The sequence below is a fragment of the Arachis ipaensis genome, chromosome B04 (genome assembly GCF_000816755.2).
Source record: "Arachis ipaensis cultivar K30076 chromosome B04, Araip1.1, whole genome shotgun sequence".
Taxonomy (NCBI): Eukaryota; Viridiplantae; Streptophyta; class Magnoliopsida; order Fabales; family Fabaceae; genus Arachis; species Arachis ipaensis.
In genome coordinates, this window is record NC_029788.2 from 131,133,380 (window position 1) to 131,159,908 (window position 26,529).

A 26,529-nucleotide genomic window follows, 5' to 3' on the forward strand; every position below is an offset into this window, starting at 1 on the left:
TTCCTAGCGGCAACGGACCAGCGAGATGGGAAGAGAATGGGGGAGAGGAAGACTCCAAAACACTGACCTCACATGTGAGAAGAGGGAGATACGTAACTAGCCCTATTTGAAATCCTTATGTTTTTTGAATTCAAAATGGGAAATTATTAAAAATTAATTAAATTAATTATCATGTGATTTTAATTTTCTTTTTCACTCTATTATTCACATTGTTCACTAAACTCATTATCTCTCTATACTTTCTCGAGTGAAAATTGAGGGTTAAGGTTAGGGTTTAATTTGAAAAAAAAAAGTAAAAATTAGAGATTTTATGGCTAATGTAGGTATTTTTGTAAAATTGGAGAGTAGAGTAGTAAATTAAAACCTAATTTAATCAAACAATAATTATATATGAAAATACCGTTTATTCATCAACTTACAAATTATTTTTAAATAGGTATTCTAATTTAAAATATAAGATAATGTAATTAATTTTTTTTCATAAAAATAGAATTATTAAACTCCAAATCTTAATTATTTAAATCAATTCATATAAAATCTTCATTATTTTATAACAACTAAATTTTATAATTTAATTATAAAAAATTATTCAATAATTATAAAATTAGATAAAAATTTTAATTTATTTCAAAAATCAATTTATCACAACTTGGTTCAATCACCTCTAATAAAATAATTTTTGAAAATCGAACCTTGATCTATTAAAATATATCAAAACTAATTCTTAACCTAACTTCAAAAAATTTGGGCCTTAAAATTATCAAACAATAAGCATAAGCAAGGTTAAACAGATATGCATGAGGTGTGTTGATTTGGTTTGTGGAAACAAGAGAATTTTAAGAGAATTCAATATATCTGTAACACCTAGTTCAGGTAAGCACCTCTACCTCTACATCAATCCTTTGGTTACTGATTAGTTGCATGACATTAAGATAAATTTTGAGTCTTATTTCATTGTGATATACCTAACACATCAGCTAAAAATTATTTATTGTGTTACCAAAGCTAACATCTTAACTGAAAGTATACACAATGAAAAAATGTATATATATGTATAGCAAGCTCATCAAGAATAATTTTGTGGTTTCAAAGAAGCAGACTGGGCAAGTGCACATAGTGGATTTGCCACCAAAATAGTGTTGTCGTTTACAAGCCCAAGATGTTACGGATGTGAAGGATTGAAGAGAGATATTCTTTCTATATGCCTCTTATAAGCTGCATCCGGGTTCGAATCCCAGCTGAGACTGGTTGTTGTTGAAGAACCCATAATACCCATGTAGTGTGTTGTGTGGGTGTGTAAAGCATGGGTGTAATGCCTAGAATTGAGGGCTTTGTCCAATTCACTTGACCAAAAAAAAAAAAAAAAGAGAGATATTCTTAGATGGGATATGCGAGGAGTAAACGGGGGAGAGCTGTTCTATTTTGGATGTTGTGAGGTTGGATCTTGGATATAATGGTGTTTGTTTGGTTTGATGTGTTATGTAATTTTTAAGACACTTATTCAGATGAAAATGTTAAAAATATCTTTCTATAAAGATACTTGTATTAAAAGTGTAATTTGTTTGTTTAACTATACTTTAAATAAAGGTAACACTTTTATAAAATATCAAAATCAAATCCTATCATTCATCGTTTGATGGTTAAAAAAAAAGTATATTAATTATAAAATTTTCATTGTAGTATTTACTATTTTTTATCACCTTAGTTCATATAAAAAGAATACTCTTTTTCCTCTGTTTGTTTCTTAGAGGTTTTTTAACGAGGTTCCTCTTATATGTGTGTTCTATTGGCGAGTGGCATAATAATGGTGAGTTGCATTTTGTTTTGAGATTTCGTTAATAGTTCCCTCTTTTAAGCTTGTATAGCTTCGTCAGAGTAAAGCTTTACTAAACTATCAAATTTAAAAAAGAAAAGAAAAGTGAAGGTAAAAATGCAATCTTTTCTCAACAAGCTAAGCGCACTCTAGGCTATAGCATTTACTCTACCATTTGCTGAGAATTGATTTTTAACAATCCACTTTTACTTGACTTGTTATCAAGATGATTATGTGCTTATATTCATGTACTTACATGCAGAAAATGGAACTTAATGAGCAAATTGATAAATCTCAAGGTGGAATTCACATGTTAAATCTCATAGTAGAGTGTGATAATTCTGTGTATACATTGCACGACCTATTACACTGTTTCTACCGACCACCAACGAATAGAAGAAAAGGCAATTAGCAATATAAGCTTTTTATAATTATTTTAACAGAGAAATTAGTATTGAAAGAAACAAATCTAATGATAGATCAATCATAGATAATGCAACAAAGGAAATATTGTACAATGATAAAACATAAAGAAGCAAATGTAAAACTTCAACTGCATACATAGGAGAAAAAAAATAAAGCATATAATCTACGAAATATTATTTTACTATTATATATAATTAAAAGACATATTGAATTTAACAAAAGGAAACTCAATTGCATTTTCAAATGTTCGAGTTTTCCCCAAACATAGTTGGAAGGAAATCATACTTTAAAGCAAAAGAAAAATAGAATAAGAGTTCTGAGAAGCTTCTTTCCAGCTCAACTTGAAAATCCCACGATAGCTCCTAATTCACTTCCCTTGTTTGACCTCTTTGTGATTCTGACAGCCTGCAGAAAAGATCAACCAGTAAAATTCACCGCAGAAAAGACCAACCAGTAAAATTCACAGCATAAAAGATAAAAAAAAGAAATAATCCTAATCCCAAAGAACATCAATGGGAGACGTGACAATGAGAAGCAAGACATGGGTTAATGGACTTCAAATTCACTATCAATGATGAAAACTCACATTTGGTTGCAACTTACTGCATAATCCATACAGCTTATTTGTTTTAAATGAATAATATGCAAGCAAAATTAACATACCCTTTTTTCTTTTCTTCTGCTTGATGTTGCTAGGGATTGCCATGAGACAGTCCACATGCACAACGGACCTTATGTGGTTGGAAGGCTCACCATAAAGATATTGAACATGTTTGAGCAGCTCTCCTCTGACATTATATATATAGAACCTTACTTCACCATATGAAGGATAACCTCTTCCAATAATATTCCCATTAGCAGATAAGCACAGAGGCTTAAAGAATTTAAGAGGAATCTCATAGACAGTCCAAGACGACTCCACTTTATATTCTTTCATCACCCATATCTCAGTTGTATCCTCTTCATACACATACAAGGCTAAGCACCCTCCTAGTAGGACGAGACGGGGTTTATATAGGTCTCTTTCTATTGGCACAGATATCTTGGAGAAACTTCTTTCTTTCAGATCAAAAAAAAGAATGTCAAAACAGTACTCATAAGTAGACCAATGAATAGCCCCGTTACAGAACAACCCCTTAGGTTTCCAATAATCCCAGTACAATGATTTGGGAAGTGCAGCATCAAGATTAATCCATGAGTTGCTTCTCAAACAACACAGATCAAAATGGTTTTCGCCGTCTTTATCCTTATATGCTACAACTACTATATAATCATCTTGTGACGCATCATAACCAAAGCCACATAGAAGCGCATCATGGAGAAAGCAGAAGACCTTAACAAGACGATCAAAAACACTACAGTTTGTTAGTGCATTAACAATATGAGAGTATGAGATTCTTTTGCTGGAATCAGTGAGTGGATTCCATAAGATAAGAAACTGTGGTTCGCGGTGTAAGAGTACGAACCCTCTGCAGGAACCAAGAAGATGGAAATCAGAAGGTGGCTTCTTCATGAAAGGGAGAGAGAGGGCTATTGCATCAACGCCATCATTATCATCTTGAAGCAATGCGTCGAGGTCAACTGAGTAAGCGTGAGAATTGTCTTGGAGGAAGAGGCATGTATGAGAGGGTGCCAGAGAGAGGTCAAGGTGTGATTTTGCGAAATTGGGATCGGAAATGAGAGTATTCCATAGTTTGGAAACGCACCTGACGCACGCAAGGTGTTTGACGGGAACTCTCAGTAAGATTGCTCGTATCAGCTCCAAAGGAAGGAGATCGTTGAAGCTCTTGAGCTTCTTCTTCTCCATGCTCGACTGCTTCATTGCTATTGGTCCAATGTTAGGGTTTTTGGCGAGGAAGAAGATTCATATGCCCATTCCATCAATCCGTTTAAAAAGAGGAGAATTTTCCCGTTATTTTTTTTTTTCTCTTCAGTTCCTAGAAATAATGCAACTTTGGAAATAGTTATTTTAGAAAAATGGGGAAGCAATTCAATTTGGAAATAGTTATTTGAATCAATGTTGATTTTGGTCAAAGATTTCAACCAATGAACAACAAATCTTAATCCAAGGATTAATGTGATTTCATAATAAACATTTTGCTGAATTCAAGTTTATCATCAAAGTTCATTAGTAACCAATTGAGTTAATCGAGTGAAAAGTTCATTTGTTTACTTAAACAAGTATCGGAATTTGATAGCCTGTCGAGTAGGAAGATATCGTGAGCAACAAAAAAAAAAAAGGAGTGCTAGGGGGTCAGTAATTTTTGTATTTTGTAACCATCAATTGGCCATGAAATTACATCAATTGGCCATCCAATGGTAAGAGATCACTCACTTTTCTTTTAATGGTTAAGTGCTGGCCGCAAAATACAAAAGTTACTGCCCCTAACTTTCTCAAATAAAAAAGCTCATTAGTAGTTACAACATACAAGATAGTAATTTTAATTCCTATTGTATGCGAACTCGAATAAATCATAAATTTAACCAAATTTTAACGTTAGTTTGACAGAATGCATTAAAAAAAATTAATTTCTCATTGTGAAGTGAAAGTAGGTATTAGGTAACCAAGCAAGCTCTGAACTAGTTGCAAAACATGAGTCAATGTTACAATTTTTTTTCATCTTCTTATCAGATTCATCAATTGTCAAACTAGAAAAAAAAATGTGGATAATATTGCAGCCTCCCCTGTTTCATGACCCATATCTTTAGTTTCGGCATTATCACTGCTAAACTTCACTTGTCCAAGCACAAATATCTCCGAGAGGCTCCTTTTCTTCAAATCAAATTAAAGTAGTTGCACCATTCCACTTAACAATGGAGGTAAACTGGTAATTCAACTCATTTGACTAACATTTTGCATGGATAATAAGCAAAAGTAATTGTAATGCAAGCTCAGATTGGTTCATAACTATAACATGTTAAGTTATTATACGCTACCATAGATAGATGGAACCTTAAATACTAGGTCATGAATCCAAGATTGCTTAATCTTAACGCATAAAATCAGTTAGAAAATGACATATTCACAAACTATTGTCTGAATTAAGCCATCACATTTACAAATCAAATATAAGATAATCCAAGATTGATTGATATCATCAAATTGGACTATAGTAACTAGTAGAGTTCATCACAATGCTAAATCTCAACGCAAAAAACGGAAGGTTCTTCATTCTTCTTCATGCTCACCTTCCCAACCCAGCATTTCAATCGCAATTGAAATCACGCGTCCCTTTTGAATCTCTTTCCTGGTTTGAAGCTTAGTTATGGCAGCTTGCCTCAACGATTAAAACCATGTTTTCTATACTTTGGGATGTATCCGAAGACTTTGCTTTGCAATTCCAGTGAAACAATTGATAAAATTATGGGTTGCTGAAGGGTTAATACAGGAATATTAAATGCACCAGAAGTAGAAGATATTGCTAAAGAGTACTTGAATGAGTTGGTCATGGTGGCAAAAAGGAGTGATGGAGGGGTCAAAAGCTGTCGGATTCATGACCTTCTCCTTGATATTTGCATATCAGAGAGTAAAGCTGATAAAGATTTAGAGTTTGAATTAAGCAAATTCTGAAATATTGCTAGTCTGATCTACCTGTTTTAATTTTTAAATTGGACATTTCTTTTACATATTAGTTTAAGTAGCAGGTTGATGTAAGGATATAAAATAAAATCCCTTAGTAACGGACTAAATAGCAATCTGATCGAGAACATTTTTGTGGTTTAGAAGGAAGAACAACAACAATAAAAAATTAGATAGCAAGCTAATCAAGAACGGTTTTGTGGTTTTAAGGAAGCAGACAAGCCAAGAAGTGTACATTAAGTACATATTATTGGACTTACCACCAAAATAATATTTTGACTAACAAGCCCAAGATGTTACAGTTGTGAAGGATTGAAGGTAGATATGTTTTGGTGGGACATGTGAGGGCTAACCGGAGAGTTGTTTTATTTTGGGTGTTGTGAGGTTAGGTCTTGGATACATTGGTGTTTCTTTGATTTTATTTATGTACTTACATGCATAAAATGGAACTTAATGAGCCAATACAGCTCACTCTTGGCAAATAAAAAATCATTTAGAAAACTGAATTGACAAATCGATAAATTCACAATTTTCAAGTTGGAATTCACATGTTATATATCTCACAACAAAGCAAAATAGAATAAGAATTTTGAGGAGCTTCTTTCCAACTCAACTTGCCAATCCCACACTCTATTTACAACACAATCAAGTGTCCAAGTTGTTCCTGTATTTACTCCTAATTCCCTTCCCTTGTTTGACCACTTTGTGCTTCTCCTCAAAAGCTATTCACCATGTATTTTACTCCCAATAGTTTAAAACTAAATTATATACAAGATTAATAAAATAAGCATATATTGCTCGATAAAACAGAGATAAGCAGAAATTTTCCAAGAGATTCATTTGACAAATTCACTAGACTCCACACCTAGGATCTCAAGTTTGCAGGAGAAACATATTATCCCCAAACGAATCTACAATTAAAACTTCTAGGATTGGATTCATAAGGTTTTGACATGATAAAAGAAAAGTACATTATGCAATCTGCAAAATAAAGCATCTAAAGTTTTACATAACCAACTAAGAAATAAAACATCTAAAGTTTTGCATAACCAACTAAACTTCATTTGCACTTTTCAAATCTTATTTTTCCCCATGTGTCAAGCTCTTCACTTGTATGTTGGCTCCTAATTCTCTTTCTTTGTTTGATGCTAACCTTTAGCAACATCAGGTTGTTCAAAATATTCATGGTCAACTTGATGGCCTGCAAAAAAAAAAGCTCAGGTAAAAGACAGTTTTTTTTTTCGATTATTCAGTTAAAAGACAGTTTTAGACATGAAAATGATCTAAACTTCAAAACTGCACCACAAGCCCAGACTACAGGAAGCAAGACCGTGATCAATGATTCCTAAGCATTGATAAATTCAAATTTCAGCATCCAGAAACAAAAGTCACATCTGATTGGAACTTGCGCAAAATGCAATGAAAACTACCAGGAATAGCTTCGTGCAAAGCATAGGAGAATGGTTACATACCGATTTCCTTCATCTTCTTCTTGTTATCCTTATCCTTAATGTCACTCGGGAGTGGCAAGAGACTTTCTGTATACACATTATTGCGTTCACGGCAGGGAAGCTGACAACACAGACTATTAAAATGCTTAAGCAGGTCTCCTCGGACATTATATATGAAGTACCCTGTTTTACCACACGAAGTATAACCTCTTCCAATAATATCCCTATTACTAGATAAGCACAGAGGCCGGAAGTCCTTGCAAGGAATCTGATAGAGAGTCCAAGATGAGTGCACTTTATATTCTTTCATCACCCATATGTCAGTGTTACGGCAATCATCATTGCGAGAATACAAGGCTAGGCAGCCTCCGAGTAGGGCAAGACTTGGAGAGGAGCATGACAGTTGTTCCGGCGCAGAAATAGTTGAAAAAGTCATTTCCATGAGATCAAAGATGATAATAGCATCCCTATAATCTTTAAGATCCCAAGGCACCCAATGAACAGCGCCATTAAAGAATAACCCACCAGAATGCCAGTAACGAAAACCCAAGAGTTGAATACCCAGGTGTTTGGGGACAGCAGCATCAAGATTAACCCATGAATTGGTTCTCAAGGAAAAGCAATCCAAATGATATTGTCCTTCGCAATCGCACCAAGCTACAAGAAGTAAGTAATCATCCTGTGATGCATCATAACCAAATCCATGCAGATACACATCGTAGCCAATCCTAGGGCCAGGGGGCTTACTACGATGAACAATATGAGAGTAGGATATTCTTTTGCTGGATCCAGTGAGTGGGTTCCATACCACAAGAAAATGTGGGCGTCGATGGAAGAGAATAAAGCCTCTGCAGAATCCCAAGACCACAAAATTAGAAGGTGCTTTCTTCTGGAAAGGGGGACAAACTACTTTTTCTGATGCATCATTGTCGTCTAAATAAACTAAATAAGCCATAGTCTCGTTTTTCATGAAGAAGCATGCGTTGGTGGCAGCAGGAGAGTGGTGAAAATGCAATTCCGCAAAGTCAGGATTTGAAATGAGAGAGCACCAGAGCTTGGAAACGCACCTGAGGCGAGCGAGATATCTGATCGCACCCGCAGAAGGATTATATGAATCAGGTCAAGAGGGAGGATGTCGTGAATGCTCTTGCTCTTGTCATTCTGATTCTTCTTCTCCATACTGGATTGCTCTTTTGCTTTGTTCACTGTGTGCTTCAGCTTCTTCTTCTTATGCATGCTTGGATTGCTGAGCTTTTCGCAATTCATATACCAATTCACTCAATTCCAGTTCCCAGGAATTGAAATTGATTTGAAAACCTAAAACTAAAAGGGGAAGGGTTAGTTTTGGATTGTCTACTGAAAAAAAAAGGTTATCTTCTAAATAGGTCCATAAAAAATATGGTATTGGATATTTTTGTTCCAACAAAATTTTATTAGGTAGGTTTCTGAATTCAAAAATGCTACTTATTCTTTAAAAATTTGAGTTTAGCACATCCACATTATATTTATTTTACAAAATACTCAATCATACATAGTTGTGCAATCAGAATTACCTTAGACGAAGAAGGATCGCGACGGTGGAGGAGACTTAGGATAAAAGAGGCGTGCGGGGGATCTCCAGGTCGGCAATGGAGCTGCGCGTCGCGCATGGAGAAGTTCTTCGCAAGGGGAGGGGGAGCTCGTCACGAGGGGAGGTGCGTGGTGCGGGAGAAGACGAACGCAGCGAGGAGGGGAGGCATTGCAGTTCTGGGTTTTTAGAAAGTTTTCTTTAGTTACGACATAGGAGGGGTGATTAGTTAAAATTTGTGTTTAAAAGAATATTTAAGGTTTTATTTATAATGTGGTAGTGTTTAAAAAATTTAAATTTTAAATTTTAAATTTTAATTTGACTATTTTGTTTTTTTATATTTGGTTTAATTTTTTTAAATTAATGTTAAAAAATTGAATAAATAACAATATTTAAAGAATATCTAGTCGTTATGAATTTTACAAAAATAAAACATATAAATTATTTTGAAAAATGTATAAAATAGTAAAATTAGATTTATTTAGTATTCCTATTTAGTTCAGTAACAAATCACTTTAAATTAAGCTTTTTTATTCAATTTATTTTTTACTCTCACATTCTAATTATTTATTTAATATTCTCTATTTTTATCTTTCACAAAATACTATGCAATTAACATCAAAATATTTATACTATAATAAATTAATCAAATAAAAATATTGAATAAATTACCATTTGTACCTATAAAAGATATAGATGCTGACAAATGTTCCCATATAAGAATAAAACGACAATTATAACCACGGAAAATGGCTTCTGTATGCCAAGAGTACCCGGCGTTGGTTACACAATTGGTCCGTTCTTCTTCCGTGAGTACAATTGTCGTTTTATTCTATTCTTATATGTATACGTCTTTGTATCTTTCATAGACACAAATGATAATTTATTCAAAAATATTCGAATAAACAATTTTTTTAGTTTTATTTTCTCTCTCTTTTTTTGTTTTTTTTTTTTTTTAAAGTCTTTTGGTTTGGTATATTTTCTATGCAAAAAATTATCTTAACAAACTATGTTACATTTTTCATTTTAAATTTTTGGTGATGGTGGTAGAAAGAAGGAGTGAGGGAGGGGTCAAAATCTGCTGGATTCATGACCTTCTCCTTGATCTTTGCATATCAGAGAGTAGAGCTGATAAAGAAATAGAGATCTGCACGAAGAAGAACATTAGTTCCTTGGGCAATGCTAAATCTTGTAGATTGTCCCTTCGAGGCAATTATATGGTTTCACTTAAGCAGTCCGATCACTTCAGAATCCATTCTTTAATCTGCATCTGGGACGACATCAACTTTGGATGGATACGTCTATCGAGTTTCCCTTTAGCTCGCATTGTGGACCTTGGATATGGTACTCTTCATTCATCAATGGCCCGGGATTTGGAGATGTTTATCTATTTAAGATACTTGAGACTAAGGAAGAGTTACTACCAATCAGACGGGGTTGTTCCAATCTGCGCCCTTCCAAATCTAGAAACTCTAATTATTGAAAATATTGCTCTATATGGTCATAAAGATGACTATAGGAATACTTATACTCTCCCACATGAAATATGGAGGCTCAAGAAACTGAGACATCTTGAAGGGAGGCTATGCATGACGAGTAACACGATTCCAACGGACACCCCCGGAGAAGACTGTTTGCCGAATCTCCAAACCCTCCAAGTTGTCACTCTTGAAGAAGGATTGACAGTATCCTCCATTGTTAATGAGAGATTCCCCAAGCTTAGAAAATTGGGTTTGCGGTGGAATATCAAAAGTAAATATACAGAGCATCAATTATTACAAGGCTTGCATCACTGGGAAAATCTAGAAAAACTAAAACTGGTGGACTTGGAGGAATTACCATTAAAATCTGTCTATCTATCTATTAACATCTAAATAATTTATGCAGAAGCTTAACTAAACGAAGCTATCAAGTCCCACCATCAAGCCCAGAAACTCCCACATCCAACTGAAGTTGAAGTAAATAGGTAGAAGCTTTTCAATCTTCTCACATTTTTATTCATTATTTTCTCTCGATGTCTCTGAATTTATATTACTCAGTAGATATATCCATGAACTAGGCAGAGCTATCAAGTCTAATCACAAGCATATGCCAGGTTTTAACTTCATATTTCAAACATATATGTGGAGAATGGTCCTGCAACACTATTACATTGTTTGCACCAACCATCAATGCATTGAAGAAAAGGCAATTAGCTATGATGTAAGCTTTTTGGAATCATTTAAACAGAGGAATCAGTATTGAAAGAACCGAATCTAATGTTCGATCAGTCAAAGATAACGCAACAAAGTAAATATTGCACGGTGATAAAACATAAAGAAGCAAATGTAAAACTTCAACTGCATATATAGGGCTATTATATATAATTCAAATTCAAAAGACATTGAATTTAACAAGAGCAAACTCAATTGCATTTTCAAATTTTTTAGTTTTCCCCAATCATGGTTGGAAGGGAAATCATACTTTAAAGTTTAAAGCAAAAGCAGAATAGAACAAGAGTCTTGAGAAGCTTTTTTCCAGCTCAACTTCCTAATCCTACACTTCATTTACAACAGAATCAAGTGTCCAAGTTGTTCCCATGTTAGCTCCTAATTCCCTCCCTTGTTTGACCTCTTTGTGATTCTGACGAAGTGCGTAAAAGACCAACCAGTAAAAGTCACCGCATCAGACATGAAAAAAGAAAAAATCTTAATCTTAAAGAACCTCAATGGGAGACGTGACAATAAGAAGCTAGACACGGTTTAATGGACTTCAAGGTCACCATCAGTGGTCAAAACTCACGTTTAGTTGCAACTTAATAATCCATCAAGCTCATTTTGTTTCAATCAATCATAACACAAGCACAAATAACAGCAACAAAATGGCTCAAAGCACATATTACATACCCTTTTTTCTCTTCTTCTTCTTGATGTTGCTAGGGACTGCCATGAGACAGTCCACATGCACAACGGACCTTATGTGATTGGAAGGCTCACCATAAAGATATTGAACATGTTTGAGCAGCTCTCCTCTGACATTATATATATAGAACCCTCCTTCACCCTCCCAAGGATAACATCTTCCAATAATATCCCCATTAGCAGATAAGCACAGAGGCTTAAAGGATCCAAGAGGAATCTCATAGACGGTCCACGACGACTGCACTTTATATTCTTTCATCACCCATATCTCAGTTATATTCTCTTTCACTCCATACAAATAGAAGGCTAGGCATCCTCCTAGCAGGACGAGACGGGGTTTAAATAGGTGCTGCCCGGGTATCGTGGAGAAACTTCTTTCCTTCAGATCAAAGATAAGAATGTCAACACAGTACTCATGAGTAGACCAATGAATAGCCCCGTTACAGAACAACCCCTTAGGTTTCCAATCATCCCAGTACAATGATTTGGGAAGTGCAGCATCAAGACTAATCCATGAATTGCTTCTCAAATAACACAGATCAAAATGGAATTCATCGTCTTTACCCTTATATGCTACAACTACTACGTAATCATCTTGTGACGCATCATACCCAAAGCCATATAGAAGCGCATCATGGAGAAAGCAGAAGACCTTAACAAGACGATTATAAACTATATCCCTTGTTGCGGCATAAACCATATGAGAGTATGAGATTCTTTTGCTGGAATCAGTGAATGGATTCCATAAGATAAGAAACTGTGGTTCGCGGTGTAAGAGTACGAACCCTCTGCAGGAACCAAGAAGATGGAAATCAGAAGATGGCTTCTTCATGAAAGGGAGAGAGAGGGCTATTGCATCAACGCCATCATTATCATCTTGAAGCAGTGCATCAAGGTCAACTGAGTAAGCGTGAGAATTGTCTTGGAGGAAGAGGCATGTATGAGAGGGTGAGAGAGAGAGGTCAAGATGGGATTTTGCAAAATTGGGATCGGAAATGAGAGTATTCCATAGCTTGGAAACGCACCTGACGCACGCAAGGTGTTTGATGGGAACCCTCAGTAAGATTGCTCGTATCAGCTCCGGAGGAAGGAGATCGTTGAAGCTCTTGAGCTTCTTCTTCTCCATGCTCGACTGCTTCATTGCTATTGGTCCAATGTTAGGGTTTTTGGCGAGGAAGAAGATTCATATGCCCATTCCATCAATCCGTTTAAAAAGACGAGCATTTTCCCGCGTTTTTTTCCCCCTCTTTTCGGTTCCTAGAAATAAAACAACTTTGGAAACAATTATTTTAGAAAAATGGGGAAGCAATTCAATTTTAAAGCAACTATAATTTTTTTTCTTTTTTGAGTTATTGTTGATTTTGGTCAAAGGTTTCAACCAATGAACAACAAATCTTAATACAAGGATTAATGTGATTTCATAATAAGCATTTGCTAAATTCAAGTTTACCATCAAAACTTAATAGTAATCACCTTGGGTTGGTTGAGTGATCAACTCACTCGTTCACTTAAGCAAGCACTAGTGGTTCGAATCCTGCTTTGTGCATACAGGAACCCATTGACCAGTAGCAGACCCTTAAATAGAGCTCCAATTCGCGACGTATTAGTCATTAGCCTGTCGTATTGAGGGATACCGTAAAAATGAAAACGATCAAAGCTCATTAGTAGTTACAACATACAAGATAGCAATTTTAATTCCTATTGTATGCAAACTCAAATAAATCATAAATTTAACCAAATTTTGATGTTAGTTTGACAGAGTGCATTAAAAAAATTAATTTCTCATTGTGAAGTGAAAGTAGGCAACCAAGCAAGCTCTGAACTAATTGCAAAACATGAAACAATGTTACATTTTCTTTTTCATCTTCTTATCAGATTAATTAATAAACAAACTAGAAAAAAATGTGGATAATGTTGCAGCCTCCTCTGTTTCATGACCCATATCTTTAGTTTGGGCATCATCATTATAAAAGAAGCTCATTTTCTTCAAATCAAATTAAAGTAGTCACTAAGAAGGGGCAACATATTTTCGACACATATAGCGTGCGTAGTGTACCTAAACAAACCAGTCATTTGAAAAAGTACATAAATCAAAGGGGTGAAATATTGGTAAGGTTGTAAGTTAGGACATTCAATCATATGATTCAATTTGATGTGATGCTCTTTCTACTTGAGACTTGTGTACAGTATAAGACTAGACCAGCTTTTCTTATATGGCACTAAGTAATGTTCCAAGCTGGAATAACCTAATAAGCTATATGAATATTACATCAAAGTAAGTAATTTGGGATTTGTAATGCAAGCTATCATAACATTTAAGAGAAATAGCAGAAAATGGGAGGTATAAGATTAAGAACTTACTTCCATTGTAACGGTGAACTCCAACCTTTGGCCAACATAGCATAGTATTCAATCTCTGACTTCTTCAATGGCAGGCAGTTGTTGCCAATGATGATCAATTTTCCTACAAACAATAAAATTTTCACAGATTATTTCAAAATTCACAATCATATTTTAACTATTTTAAGCGAAACTCATTCTTGTTCATGATGGTAAATGGAAATGGGCTTCAATTCAAGTTAAATTTGACATAGAATTATTCCATACATATATAGCTAGGATTTTGGCCTCATAAATTCCCGGATGCCCAAACATTAACCATGCACCTTTATGCATTTAGCTTTGGAATAAAGTTGGAATGGTTTAATGGTTAGCTCACTAGTTCGTTTAAGCAAATGGCCAAGAATCGAATTCCGTTTGTATATGTAACAACCTGTTAGCTAGCGGCAAATTCTTAAATAGAGTTCACTAATCCTCAATTTTGCCTTCTATGGGTAGCAACTAGCAATTCATTGGCCATCAACAGATTTTATCAGTCATATGTTGATTATTTGTATGACAGTCAGATAAATCTTATGAGTTATTTCATTGTGATGTACCTAATAATATTACAAAGGATACACATTAACCAAAAATTATTTAAGGTATTGCCAAAGCTAATATCTTAACTGAAAGTATACAATCAATAAGAAAAAGTATATTTATGTATAGCACTCAGCACAATAACGAAGCATACCTCACCACAATACTAGATTGTAGGAAGCAAGACAGCTATTAATGATTACCCTAGCATTTGATACTTCAAGTTTCGCCATGAATAGTCAAAACTCACATCTGAATGCAACTTGATGCACAATGCATCTTGCTCAGTACTTTTACATTGATCACAACGTAATAAAACCAATGAGGAATAATGTAGTGCAAAGAATAGCAGAATAGGACCTATCCTTTTAAAACGTGTTTAAGTAGTTTCAGTAACACCTCTACTATATATCCTTAATTAAGCAGTAAGTTTAATGTAAGAATTTTCATAACAATAAGATTTAATAATCTATGGTTTTAAACAAATCAAATTGAATGTTAGATAACTTAAATTTTTCATGAGCAGTGGATTGATTTTCATGTTGTTAAGTTTTCCTGAGAAAATGATTGGATACTTAAGAAACATCATATGGATTAAGGAATGTGGTAGAGTAGAGTCCAAGATGAATTCACTTTTCCATATCTGAGTTCTATTATCACCAAAACTGTAGTTTATGAAATACAAGGCTAGGCACCCTCCTAGTATCACGATTCATGAGATTGGTCCATATTCTTCTCCTTCTTGTTCTTCATTGGGACAATGAAATCAAGAAAGGTCAATTTCATCATAGTATCGTCATGAAATATTTCGTTTAGATCAGAGCAGTAGCAAGCTTCTGCAGGGTCCTTGATGAAGACGAATGAAGGGGTGAGTGCTGAGGAGAAATTTTACAAGAGATTCATTTGACAAATTCACTAGACTCCACACCTAGCATCTCAAGTTTGCAGGAGAAACGTATTATCCCCAAAAGAATCTACAATTAAAACTTCTAGGATTGGATTCATAAGGTTTTGACATGATAAAAGAAAAGTACATTATGCAATCTGCAAAATAAAGCATCTAAAGTTTTACATAACCAACTAAGAAATAAAACATCTAAATTTTTGCATAACCAACTAAACTTCATTTGCACTTTTCAAATGTTCTTCTTCCCCATGTGTCAAGCTCTTCACTTGTATGTTGGCTCCTAATTCTCTTTCTTTGTCTGATGCTAACCTTTAGCAACACCAGGTTGTTCAAATTATTCATGGTGAACTTGATGGCCTGCAAAAAAAAAAAAGCTCAGGTAAAAGACAAAGTTTTAGACATGAAAATAATCTAAACTTCAAAACTGCACCACAAGCCCGGACTACAGGAAGCAAGACAGTGATCAATGATTCCCAAGCATTGATAAATTCAAATTTCAGCATCCAGAAACAAAAGTCACATTTGATTGGAACTTGATGCAAAATGCAATGAAAACTAACAGGTCGTGCAAAGCATAGGAAAATGGTTACATACGGATTTCCTTCTTCATCTTGTTCTTGTTATCCTTATCCTTAATGTCACTAGGGAGTGGCAAGAGACTCTCTGTATACACAATAATGGGTTTACGTCTGGGATGCTGACAACACAGATCTTTAAAATGCTTGAGCAGGTCTCCTCTCACATTATATATGAAGTACCCTGTTTTACCACATGAAGTATAACCTCTTCCAATAATATCCTTATTACTAGATAAGCACAGAGGCCGGAAGTACTTGCAAGGAATCTGATAGAGAGTCCAAGATGAGTGCACTTTATATTCTTTCATCACCCATATGTCAGTGTTATAGCAATCATCCTTGCAAGAATACAAGGATAGGCAGCCTCCGAGTAGGGCAAGACTTGTATAGGAGCTTGACAGTTGTTCCGGCGCAGATATAGTTGAAAAAGTCATTTCCATGAGATCAAAGATAATAATAGCATCCCTGTAATCTCTAAGATCGAAAGGCACCCAATGAACAGCGCCATTAAAGAACAACCCACCAGAATGCCAGCAAAGAAAACCCAAGCGATTGGGGACTGCAGCATCAATATTAATCCATGAATTGGTTCTCAAGGAAAAGCAATACAAATGATATTGTCCTTTGCAATCGCTCCAAGCTACAAGAAGTAAGTAATCATCCTGTGATGCATCATAACCAAATCCATGCAGATACACACGGTAGGCAATCCTGCCATAGCCAGGGGGTTTACTACGATGAACAATATGAGAGTAGGATATTCTTTTGCTGGATCCAGTGAGTGGGTTCCATACCACAAGAAAATGTGGGTGTCGATGTAAGAGAATAAAGCCTCTGCAGGATCCCACGACCACAAAATAAGAAGGTGGTTTCTTCTGGAAAGGGGGACACACCTCTTTTTGTGATGCATCATTGTCGTCTATGTAAACCAAGTCAGCCACAATGTCGGTTTTCATGAAAAAGCATGCGTTGGTGGCAGCCGGAGAGTGGTGAAAATGCAATTCCACAAAGTCAGGATCAGAAATGAGAGAGCACCAGAGCTTGGAAACACACCTGAGGCGAGCGAGATGTCTGATCGGCACCCGCAAAAGGATTATGTGAATCAGGTCAAGAGGGAGGATGTCGTGAATACTCTTGCTCTTGTCATTCTGATTCTTCTTTTCCATGCTCGATTCCTCGTTTGCTTTGTTCACCGTGTGCTTTAGTATCTTTGGTGGAAGAAAGGTTTTCTTTTGTTATCACATAAGTGGCGTAACTAGTTGAAATCTGTGTTTAAAAGAATATTTAGGATTTTATTTATGATGTGTTAGGTTAAGAAGATATAAGTCCTATTTTTAAGAATTTATTTTAAAAAGGGTATAAAATAGTAAAGTTAAATTTATTTAGTATTTTTATTTAGTTCATTAACAAATCACTCTAAATTAAACTTTTTAATTCAATATATTTTTTACTCTCACATTCTAATTATTTATTCAATATTTTCTACTTTTATCTTTTACAAAAAAATACTGTGCAATTAACATCAAAATATTTATACTATAATAAATTAATCAAATAAAAATATTCAAATAAACAATTTTTTTTAACCAATTCCTGAACAATCATAGTTTATTTTCTCTCTTTTTTTTTGTTTTTTTAAAAGTCTTTTGTTTTAGTATATTTTGTAATAAAAAACTATGTTACATTTTTCATTTTAAATTTTTGTGGTTTGATATACAAGGTGATTAAGTATTAATTTATTTTTGTCTAAGTCAGCCATAATTTACTAGAGAACAAATTAAAACCAACCGAGTTAACAACATGATTAAAAAGAAAAGTGTATATTTTGTGTATGTAATTGATAAAATAAAATATCTTTAAATTTTACATAAATAATTTTACTTGGACATTCACTATCTCATCTTTAGTCATTAACAGCCAAATAAAAAAATATAAAAGCAAGCAAATTAAATAATTTTCTCTATTATGATACTTAGATAGAGGTATAGAAAAAACAGAAAAAATAATAAGAGACACAACAAGACTGATATTAGTATCCACAACATAGTTTACAATATAAAATTTGTAACAATTTTAAAAGTTCTAAAAATATATACTCAAGATAGTTAAATTTTTATATTTTATGTGCACATATTTGAGCCCTAAATACACATTTGAAAACCTACATCATAAAAAAATTTATTACATTTAAAAACTAATATCATAGAGAATATATAAAAATTAACAATTTCATCTAAATATTTTGTCATTATTGTAACATCCTTACTATCAGAATGTCACGCTTCCGGTTGCGTCACTCTGATATCGAAAAGTATTACGACGACTTCCGTATACATAATAATAAAATAGGAGCATTTGACTCGAAACCGTATCACTGTTTTCTTTAAAAATACGAAAATACTTTTTCATGAAAACAAACAAGCATATACATATATACAAAACTTCTTACTCAAGCAACTTATTATATATATATGTCATTACAGTCACGAATCATATTCCTCTTACAAGAATTTAATAATAAAGGCGAGGAAAATCTATTACATATAAATACAAACAGAAACAACATATCTAAGTACTTAACAAAAATTCCGCAAGCTTATTCACCCGTCCTGAAAAGATAAAATTGTAGGGAGTGACAACCTAATCACATGGTCTTACACTCTTACCACGAATTTTCAGAATTGTCAAAAGAAGATATTTAGAAAGAAAACTGTTTTTAAGTACAGTGCTCATTGCTTGTCATATGAAACTTTTGAAAATCAACTATTAACTTGCAAAAATCTAAAACTTTTTTAAAGAAATCAGTTAATTATCCAAAATCCAAAGCCTTTCTTTTCTTAGAAGAAGATCTTAAAAGTTTCTTAAACTGTATGAATGACGACCAGCCTGTTTCAAGTATAGGTTCATTAAGTTTATGTTAAACAGCTTGATTTTTCATACTTAACTAAACCTCAATCAGAAACCAATCACGTAATTAATTAACACTATCATTAATTTTGCACCAATACTCAATCTCAAAAGTACCACACCAGAACAAACACAGGCAAAACAGATAAGGAAAATACAGGTATAGATAGCAGATACAGCAAGTAGCTTAGATAGCAGTTAATAATAGTTAAGCAGTTAGGCAAACCAAGACAAATTCAAACCCAAATAAAGCATGCAAATGCATATGATGAATGTTTGTCCTACAGCCAACCCGTCATGTCCGGTAGCTAACTCGGACGTTGTCCTCTTGAAAACAGGTGAGTGGTACACCACCACGATTCCCACTGACATTTTCAATTGGAAAACAACAAACTCGTGGGCGGTAAACCACCACGATCCCCACGCACAACAATCTTTACCCGGAGCAAGTGGACAATACCACCGCGTCTTAACCGGTCACATATATCTCAATCAAATTCAAATTCATGTTCAAATCCATTTTCAATATCATTCAACAATCAGACTTTAAAATCAATCCTCATCATCCTTCATTCCTTAATATCACACCTCCCATTACATTTATCAATAATTCATATCAAAATATAATTCATTCTTTTCTAAATAAAACAAACTCAAAACGTAATTATTTTCTTAATAACTCAAAATCAAATCATGTAATCCTTAAAATCCAAATCTTTCTAAATAACCACTTCAAACGAAACTTTCAATTTTTTAAAAAAATTTCGACAACATCTTTAAAATTCGGACTTTGCCACCCTTCAAGGATCCCATCCAAAACATTTCTCAAACTCTTTTAAAATCATTTTCAAAATTAGACCAATTCCATTATCTCAAACCATTTTCAATTCTAAAAAAATCATTTTCGATAAATCAACAAAATCAATTCCAATGTCGATTCATTTTCAATATCAAATTAACTCCAAAACCAAGAAAACCGCTTTTCATAATAATCAATCAAATCAACTTTCCAAATTCATTTTTACCAGCAACCACACACCACTCAAACAATAAATAATTCAATCCAATAAACAACCACATCCATAAGACTCACATAATCACATTAATATATTTTTCATATTAATATCTATTTATAACAATTCTGTAATATAAAATAAATTTTAAAAAAATCCCTACCGTCCCAACAGCTATACAGCTGGTCAAAAATCCTTTTCCTTGGCCCGCAACTGCGGCAGCTGCAACCACCACAGCTTCATTCCACTCCCACGACAACCACAGCAACTCTAATCGTTGCATGCAACCTGGAAAACTCAACCCTATCGCAAAAATGCCGCAAATTTCTCAACCGCAAATTCTGCAAATTCCAATGATGGCGGAACCACCTAGCGACCCCTTATCTCTCCACGCGCATTCTGTTTCACTCCCGGCGACGGCGTGCAGGCGACGGCGACAGATCTGACGGCGACGAGAGTCACAGCGATGCAAAACAGAGGCACGAACAGTGGCGATGGTGGCTGGGCTTGACGGCGACACAGAGTGACGGCGACGATCCTTCGCGCGGCGGCTCTGGGCAGAACGGCACGTCTTCTTCCTCTCCCACTAGCTTAGTTCACTGTTTTCATTTAATTGCAAATTTCATTTCGCCACATTGGGTTAATCAAAGCATTTTCTCTCATTTTATTGTTTAGGACAGACTTTGCTCTTTGTATCAAAAGGTTACTTTATTTGTATCTATTATCTAATTACTCGAGAAAATATTATCAGTGCCCTATATCAACAAGAATCTTGATATTTATTGCCTCCCTATATTGCTGTTTCTAAAACAAGTAAATTCATCCAAGTTATGATTACTGTCATGTCCTATACCACCAAATAAGAAACTACCGTTAACTTGCTTCATCCATCATCTAAAAAATAATTAGCATCCAGCATGGCTAATTTTTTTATATTAATTAAATATATGTGTAATACATTATTATTGAAAGATTAGGTGTTTTTTTTATATGGTGTTTTATTCAAATCGGACAGTCCGATTTCAAACATTAAAATTTTTTTATTTTCGAAATCACAAATCGGACCATCCGATTTGTGATTGTTTGTTTAAAAAAAAAAAATAATACAAACAAATGGGTGCCTCCCATTTGTATATCCCATAGTAGTGTGAAACACACCTCCCTTCATAGCTTCTTGTTATACACCTCTCTCTCTCTCTCATACATGAAAAATAATAAACGCATACAGCATAGTCATAACTATAACATGTTATTATACACTATAGCTAGATGCCTAGATGGAACCTTAAATACTAACTAGGTAATGAATCCAAGATTGCTTAATCTTGGCGCATAAAATCAGTTAGAAAATGACATATTCACAAAATTATTGTCTGAATTAAGCCATCACAATCACAAAACTTCATGGCCTGCATAGAACACAAAGAAGATCATCCATCATATCATAATGTGATCAAAATTAACATAAATAAAATGTTACTAGTAAAGCATAAGAGAATACAATGCTCATATCCTTTTCCCTCTGCCCCTTAAGAGTCATTAGGAAGGGGCAACAGATTTTCAACCTAAACAAACCAGCCATATGACAAAGAACATAAATCAAAGGGGTGAAATATTGGTAAGGTTGTATGTTAGGACATTCAATCATAGGATTCAATTTGATGCGATACTCTTTCTACTTGAGACTTGTGTATAGTATAAGACTAGACCAGCTTTTTTTACATGGCACTAAGTAATGTTTCAAGCTGGAATAACCTAATAAGCTATATGAACTTTTCCTTACATCAAAGTAAGTAAGTTGGGACTTGTAATGCAAGCTATCATAACATTTAAGAGAAACAGCAGAAGATGGGAGGTATAAGATTAAGAACTTACTTCCATAGTTCCATTGTTTTGGCCAACATAGTATAGTATTCAATCTCTTGACTTCTTCAATAGTAGGAGTGAACGCGGATCAGATCGGATTGGATATAACCAAAATCTCGATCCGATCCGCACTAGAACCATAGGATCGGATCGAATCTAATATTCGCAATTTTTTAAACTTGGATCCGATCCGCACATTTACGGATCGGATATTGGATATCGAATATATCCGCAAAACACAAAAATATTTTAAAAAGCTTATTTTTATTAAAAAAATAGTAATAAAATTCATATTTTCTACTTTTTTAAATATGTTTACTCTTAAAATAATATTAAACATACTTTTCTTAAATAATAAAATTAAAATAATATAACATATATGATAATTATTAGTTGAAATAAAACATAAGAATTTTAATTATTTATTTATTTATTTTTGTGGATCCGCGGATATGCTAATCAGATAGGCGGATACCTACATAAAATCCGCAATTCAATCCTATACATGTGCTGATCCGATCCGATAGCCTTGCGGATCAAATCCATATCCACAATTTTCAGATTGGATTCGAATAACCGCAGATATGCACATCGGATCCGATCCATAAACACCTCTACTCAATGCGCGGGCAGTTGTTGCCAATGATGATCAATTTCTCTACAAACAATAAAATTTTCACAATCATATTTTAACTATTTTAAACAAAACTCATTCTTGTTCATGATGGTAAATGGAAATGGGCTTCAATTCAAGTTAAATTTGACATAGAATTATTCCATACATATATAGCCAGGTTTTTGGCCTCATCAATTCCCGGACTCTCAAACATTAACCATGCACTTTCATGAATTTAGCTTTTGAATAAAGTTAGAGTAGTTTGGTGGTTAGCTCACTAGTCCGTTGAAATAAATGGCCAAGATTCGAATCCCGCCTTATACATGTAACAACCTGATAGCTAGCGACAAATTCACTAGTCCTCAATTTTGCTTTGTATGGGTAGCAATTAATTGGCCAGTAACAAATTTTTTCAGACACATATTGATTACTTGTATGACATTAAGATAAATCTTATGAGTCTTATTTCATTGTGATATACCTAATAATATTACAAAGGATACACATCAATTAAAAATTATTTAAGGTGTTGCCAAAGCTAACATCTTAACTGAAAGTATACAATCAATAAGAAAAAATATATTTATGTATAGCACTCAGCACAATAACGAAGCATACCTCACCACAATATTAGATTGTAGGAAGCAAGACTGCTATGAATGATTCCCCTAGCATTTGATACATCAAGTTTCACCATGAATAGTCAAAACTCAAATCTGAATCCAACTTGATGCACAATGCATCTTGCTCAGTACTTTTACATTGATCACAAAGTAATAAAACCAATGAGGAATAATGTAGTGCAAAGAATAGCAGAATAGGACCTATCCTTTTAAAACGTGTTTAAGTTGTTTCAGTAACACCTCTACTATATATTCCTTAATTAAGCAGTAAGTTTAATATAAGAATTTTCATAACAATAAGAATTAATAATCTATGGTTTTAAACCAATCAAATTTAATGTTAGATGACTTGAATTTTTCATGAGTAGTGGATTGATTTTCATGTTGTTAAGTTTTCCGGAGAATATGATTGGATACTTGCAACAAACATCATATGGATTAAGGAATGTCATTGCTCGATAAAACAGCCATAAACAGAAATTTTATAAGAGATTCATTTGACAAATTCACTAGACTCCACACCTAACATCTCAAGTTTGCAGGAGAAACGTATTATCTCCAAAAGAATCTACAATTAAAACTTCTAGGATTGGATTCATAAGGTTTTGACATGATAAAAGAAAAGTACATTATGTAATATGCAAAATAAAGCATCTAAAGTTTTACTGTTTTACATAACCAACTAAGAAATAAAACATCTAAAGTTTTGCATAACCAACTAAACTTCATTTGCACTTTCAAATGTTCTTCTTCCCCATGTGTCAAGCTCTTCACTTGTATGTTGGCTCCTAATTCTCTTTTTTTGTTTGATGCTAACCTTTAGCAACATCAGGTTGTTCAAAACTATTCATGGTGAACTTGATGGCCTGCAAAAAAAAAGGCCTCAGGTAAAAGAGTTTTAGACATGAAAATAATATAAACTTCAAAAATGCACCACAAGCCCGGACTACAGAAAGGAAGCAAGACGGTGATCAATGATTCCAAAGCATTGATAAATTCAAATTTCATCATCCAGAAACAAAAGTCACATTTGATTGGAACTTATGCAAAATGCAATGAAAACTAACAGGAATAGCTTCGTTCAAAGCATAGGAGAATGGTTACATACCAATTTCCTTCTTCATCTTCTTCTTGTTATCCTTATCCTTAATGTCACCAGGGAGTGGTAAGAGACTCTCTGTATACACTGTATTGCGTTCACGGCAGGGAAGCTGGCAATACAGACTTTTAAAATGGTTGAGCAGGTCTCCTCTGACATTATATATGAAGTACCCTGTTTTACCATAGCAAGTATAACCTCCTCCAATAATATCCCTATTACTAGATAAGCACAGAGGCCGGAAGTCCATGCAAGGAATCTGATAGAAAGTCCAGGATGAGTGCACTTTATATTCTTTCATCACCCATATATCAGTGTTACAGCTACCATGATTGTGATAATACAAGGCTAGGCAGCCTCCGAGTAGGGCAAGACTTGGATAGGAGTATGACAGTTGTTCGGGTGCAGATATTCTTGAAAAAGTCATTTCCTTGAGATCAAAGATAACAATAGCATCTCTATAATCTTTAAGATCGCAAGGCACCCAATGAAAAGCGTCATTAAAGAACAACCCACGAGAATGATAGCAATAAAAACCCACAAGTTTGGGGACTGCAGCATCAAGATTAATCCATGAATTGGTTCTCAAGGAAAAGCAATCCAAATGATATTGTCCTTCACAATCGCACCAAGCTACAAGAAGTAAGTAATCATTCTGCGATGAATCATAACCAAATCCATGCAGTTGCACACCGTAGGGAATCCTAGGGCCAGGGGGCTTACTACGATGAACAATATGAGAGTAGGATATTCTTTTACTGGATCCAGTGAGTGGGTTCCATACCACAAGAAAATGTGGGTGTCGATGCAAGAGAATAAAGCCTCTGCAGGATCCCAAGACCACAAAACCAGAACGTGCTTTCTTCTTGAAAGGGGGACACACCTCTTTTTGTGATGCACCATTTTCGTCTAAATAAACCAAGTAAGCCATAGTGTCGTTTTTCATGAAGAAGCATGCGTTGGTGGCCGTAGGAGAGTGGTGAAAATGCAATTCCGCAAAGTCAGGATCAGAAATCAGTGAGCACCACACCTTGGAAACGCACCTGAGGCGAGCGAGATGTCTAATCGGCACCAGCAGTAGGATTCTGTGAATGAGGTCAAGAGGGAGGATGTCGTGAATACTCTTGCTCTTGTGATTCATCTTGTTCACAGCGTGCTTCAGCCTCTTCTTTTTATCCACACTTGAATTGTTGAGCTTTTTGCAATTCATATACCAATTCACTCAACTCCGGTTCCTGGGACTTGAAATTACCCTGAGAACCTAAACTAAAAGGGGAAGGGTTAGTTTTGGATTGGCTATTGAAAAAAAAAATAGGATTAATCTCTACTTACAAGTGTTTTAAGCTTACAAGCTTTATAAGTATGAAGAAAAACGAAATCCACTTTTAAATCAATTCAAATCAATTAACACGCAAATATATAACTTCAATTTTTTAAAAAATATATAACGCAATTGATTACAGAAATACACCAAACGATTACAGAAAAGATTATAGAAATACACCCAAACGATTTAAGAAATACACCCAAAACATAGGGGAGACAGTATATTTTTTTTTTAAATCTTTTAATATTTTGCTGGTTAAGGATGAGGCACATGGCAGAGACAATCTAGAAAACAAAAAACTAGAAGAACAATAAAACAGTACCTTGAATAATGTTTCTTGGTTTTTTCTGGTGATTTTTTATGGAGATTTGTATCGTTTCTTCTTGATTTCTTCTACTTTTCGCGAAGAGTTGGAACGTGTCTTTTATTTCGAATGTCCCTTGAATCTTGACGGTTTGCGTTTTGACTGAGGAAGAAGAGGAAGAGTGCGGCATAATGAACGCGTGCGTTGGACGCTCGATTTTAAAGAAGTGCTGCGCGTGTTTTTTTTTTAACTTGGACCAACTTGTATAACTTGTAAGCCAAAAAGGCTTATATGTGTAAAAAGACCATGTGCTCGTGCTTGCAGCTTTCAAAAGATTTGGGTACTTTTAAAAGTACGAAAGAGCTTTTCAAAATTTAAAAGTCTAATATAACCTCATATGTTAACTAATTTTCAAGTTTAATACTTATATTTACGTCTATTATAGTATTTTTAAATTTTAAAAGCTATTAATTGATGTTACTTGTGTTTATTAAAAGCTATCTTTTAAAAGTTAACTTTTATAAATTACTTTTGAAAAGTAAAAACTTTACCAAACTAAGCCTAAATATGTCCATAAAAGATATCGGATATTTTTATTCCAAAAAAATTTTAATAGGTAGGTTTCTAAAT

At 34.3% G+C, this 26,529-nt stretch overlaps 4 protein-coding genes across 12 annotated transcripts in view; all 4 read right to left on the reverse strand.

Moving 5' to 3' along the window:
* The window catches only part of LOC107635570 (F-box/kelch-repeat protein At3g06240-like), a 36,323-nt gene extending 10,809 nt beyond the window's left edge, over positions 1–25,514 (reverse strand). The window contains exons 1-3 of one of the 9 annotated variants that reach the window (XM_021122184.1): positions 25,299–25,514; positions 16,161–17,184; positions 6,599–7,020 (exon numbers count right to left, since the gene is read on the reverse strand). In XM_021122184.1, coding sequence (XP_020977843.1) covers positions 6,968–7,020; positions 16,161–17,184; positions 25,299–25,478 — 1,257 coding nt within the window. In that variant the 5' untranslated portion in view covers positions 25,479–25,514 and the 3' untranslated portion in view covers positions 6,599–6,967. Of the gene's footprint in view, positions 1–6,598; positions 8,594–8,823; positions 9,058–15,629; positions 15,924–16,126; positions 17,411–20,227; positions 20,827–25,298 lie in introns of those variants that run through there. The other 8 variants (XM_021122189.1, XR_002362058.1, XR_002362057.1 and 5 more) reach the window with 8 other exon arrangements.
* On the reverse strand, positions 2,327–4,255 carry LOC107635569 (F-box/kelch-repeat protein At3g23880). Its single transcript, XM_016339072.2, has 2 exons — positions 2,903–4,255; positions 2,327–2,644 (listed from the first exon to the last, which is right to left on the reverse strand). Exons 1-2 carry the CDS (start codon positions 4,059–4,061, stop codon positions 2,607–2,609), a joined length of 1,197 nt encoding a protein of 398 aa, XP_016194558.1. The 5' UTR covers positions 4,062–4,255; the 3' UTR covers positions 2,327–2,606.
* On the reverse strand, positions 11,166–13,115 carry LOC110271372 (F-box/kelch-repeat protein At3g06240-like). Its single transcript, XM_021122195.1, has 2 exons — positions 11,723–13,115; positions 11,166–11,459 (listed from the first exon to the last, which is right to left on the reverse strand). The coding sequence occupies exons 1-2, from the start codon at positions 12,876–12,878 to the stop codon at positions 11,419–11,421; spliced, it is 1,197 nt and encodes a 398-aa protein (XP_020977854.1). The 5' UTR covers positions 12,879–13,115; the 3' UTR covers positions 11,166–11,418.
* LOC110271374 lies at positions 23,614–24,827 on the reverse strand. Its single transcript, XM_021122198.1, has 2 exons — positions 24,278–24,827; positions 23,614–24,035 (listed from the first exon to the last, which is right to left on the reverse strand). The coding sequence occupies exons 1-2, from the start codon at positions 24,693–24,695 to the stop codon at positions 24,013–24,015; spliced, it is 441 nt and encodes a 146-aa protein (XP_020977857.1). The 5' UTR covers positions 24,696–24,827; the 3' UTR covers positions 23,614–24,012.

Coding starts and splice junctions, on each gene's coding strand:
- LOC107635569 (XM_016339072.2), bottom strand. CDS start 4,061: ATGAAGCAGTCGAGCATGGAGAAGAAGAAGCTCAAGAGCTTCAACGAT. Junction 2,645..2,902: donor GCAGAAGAAAAGAAAAAAGG/GTATGTTAATTT, acceptor TCTTTTCTGCAG/GCTGTCAGAATCACAAAGAG.
- LOC110271372 (XM_021122195.1), bottom strand. CDS start 12,878: ATGAAGCAGTCGAGCATGGAGAAGAAGAAGCTCAAGAGCTTCAACGAT. Junction 11,460..11,722: donor GAAGAAGAAGAGAAAAAAGG/GTATGTAATATG, acceptor GCACTTCGTCAG/AATCACAAAGAGGTCAAACA.
- LOC110271374 (XM_021122198.1), bottom strand. CDS start 24,695: ATGACTTTTTCAAGAATATCTGCACCCGAACAACTGTCATACTCCTAT. Junction 24,036..24,277: donor GAAGATGAAGAAGGAAATTG/GTATGTAACCAT, acceptor TTTTTTTTGCAG/GCCATCAAGTTCACCATGAA.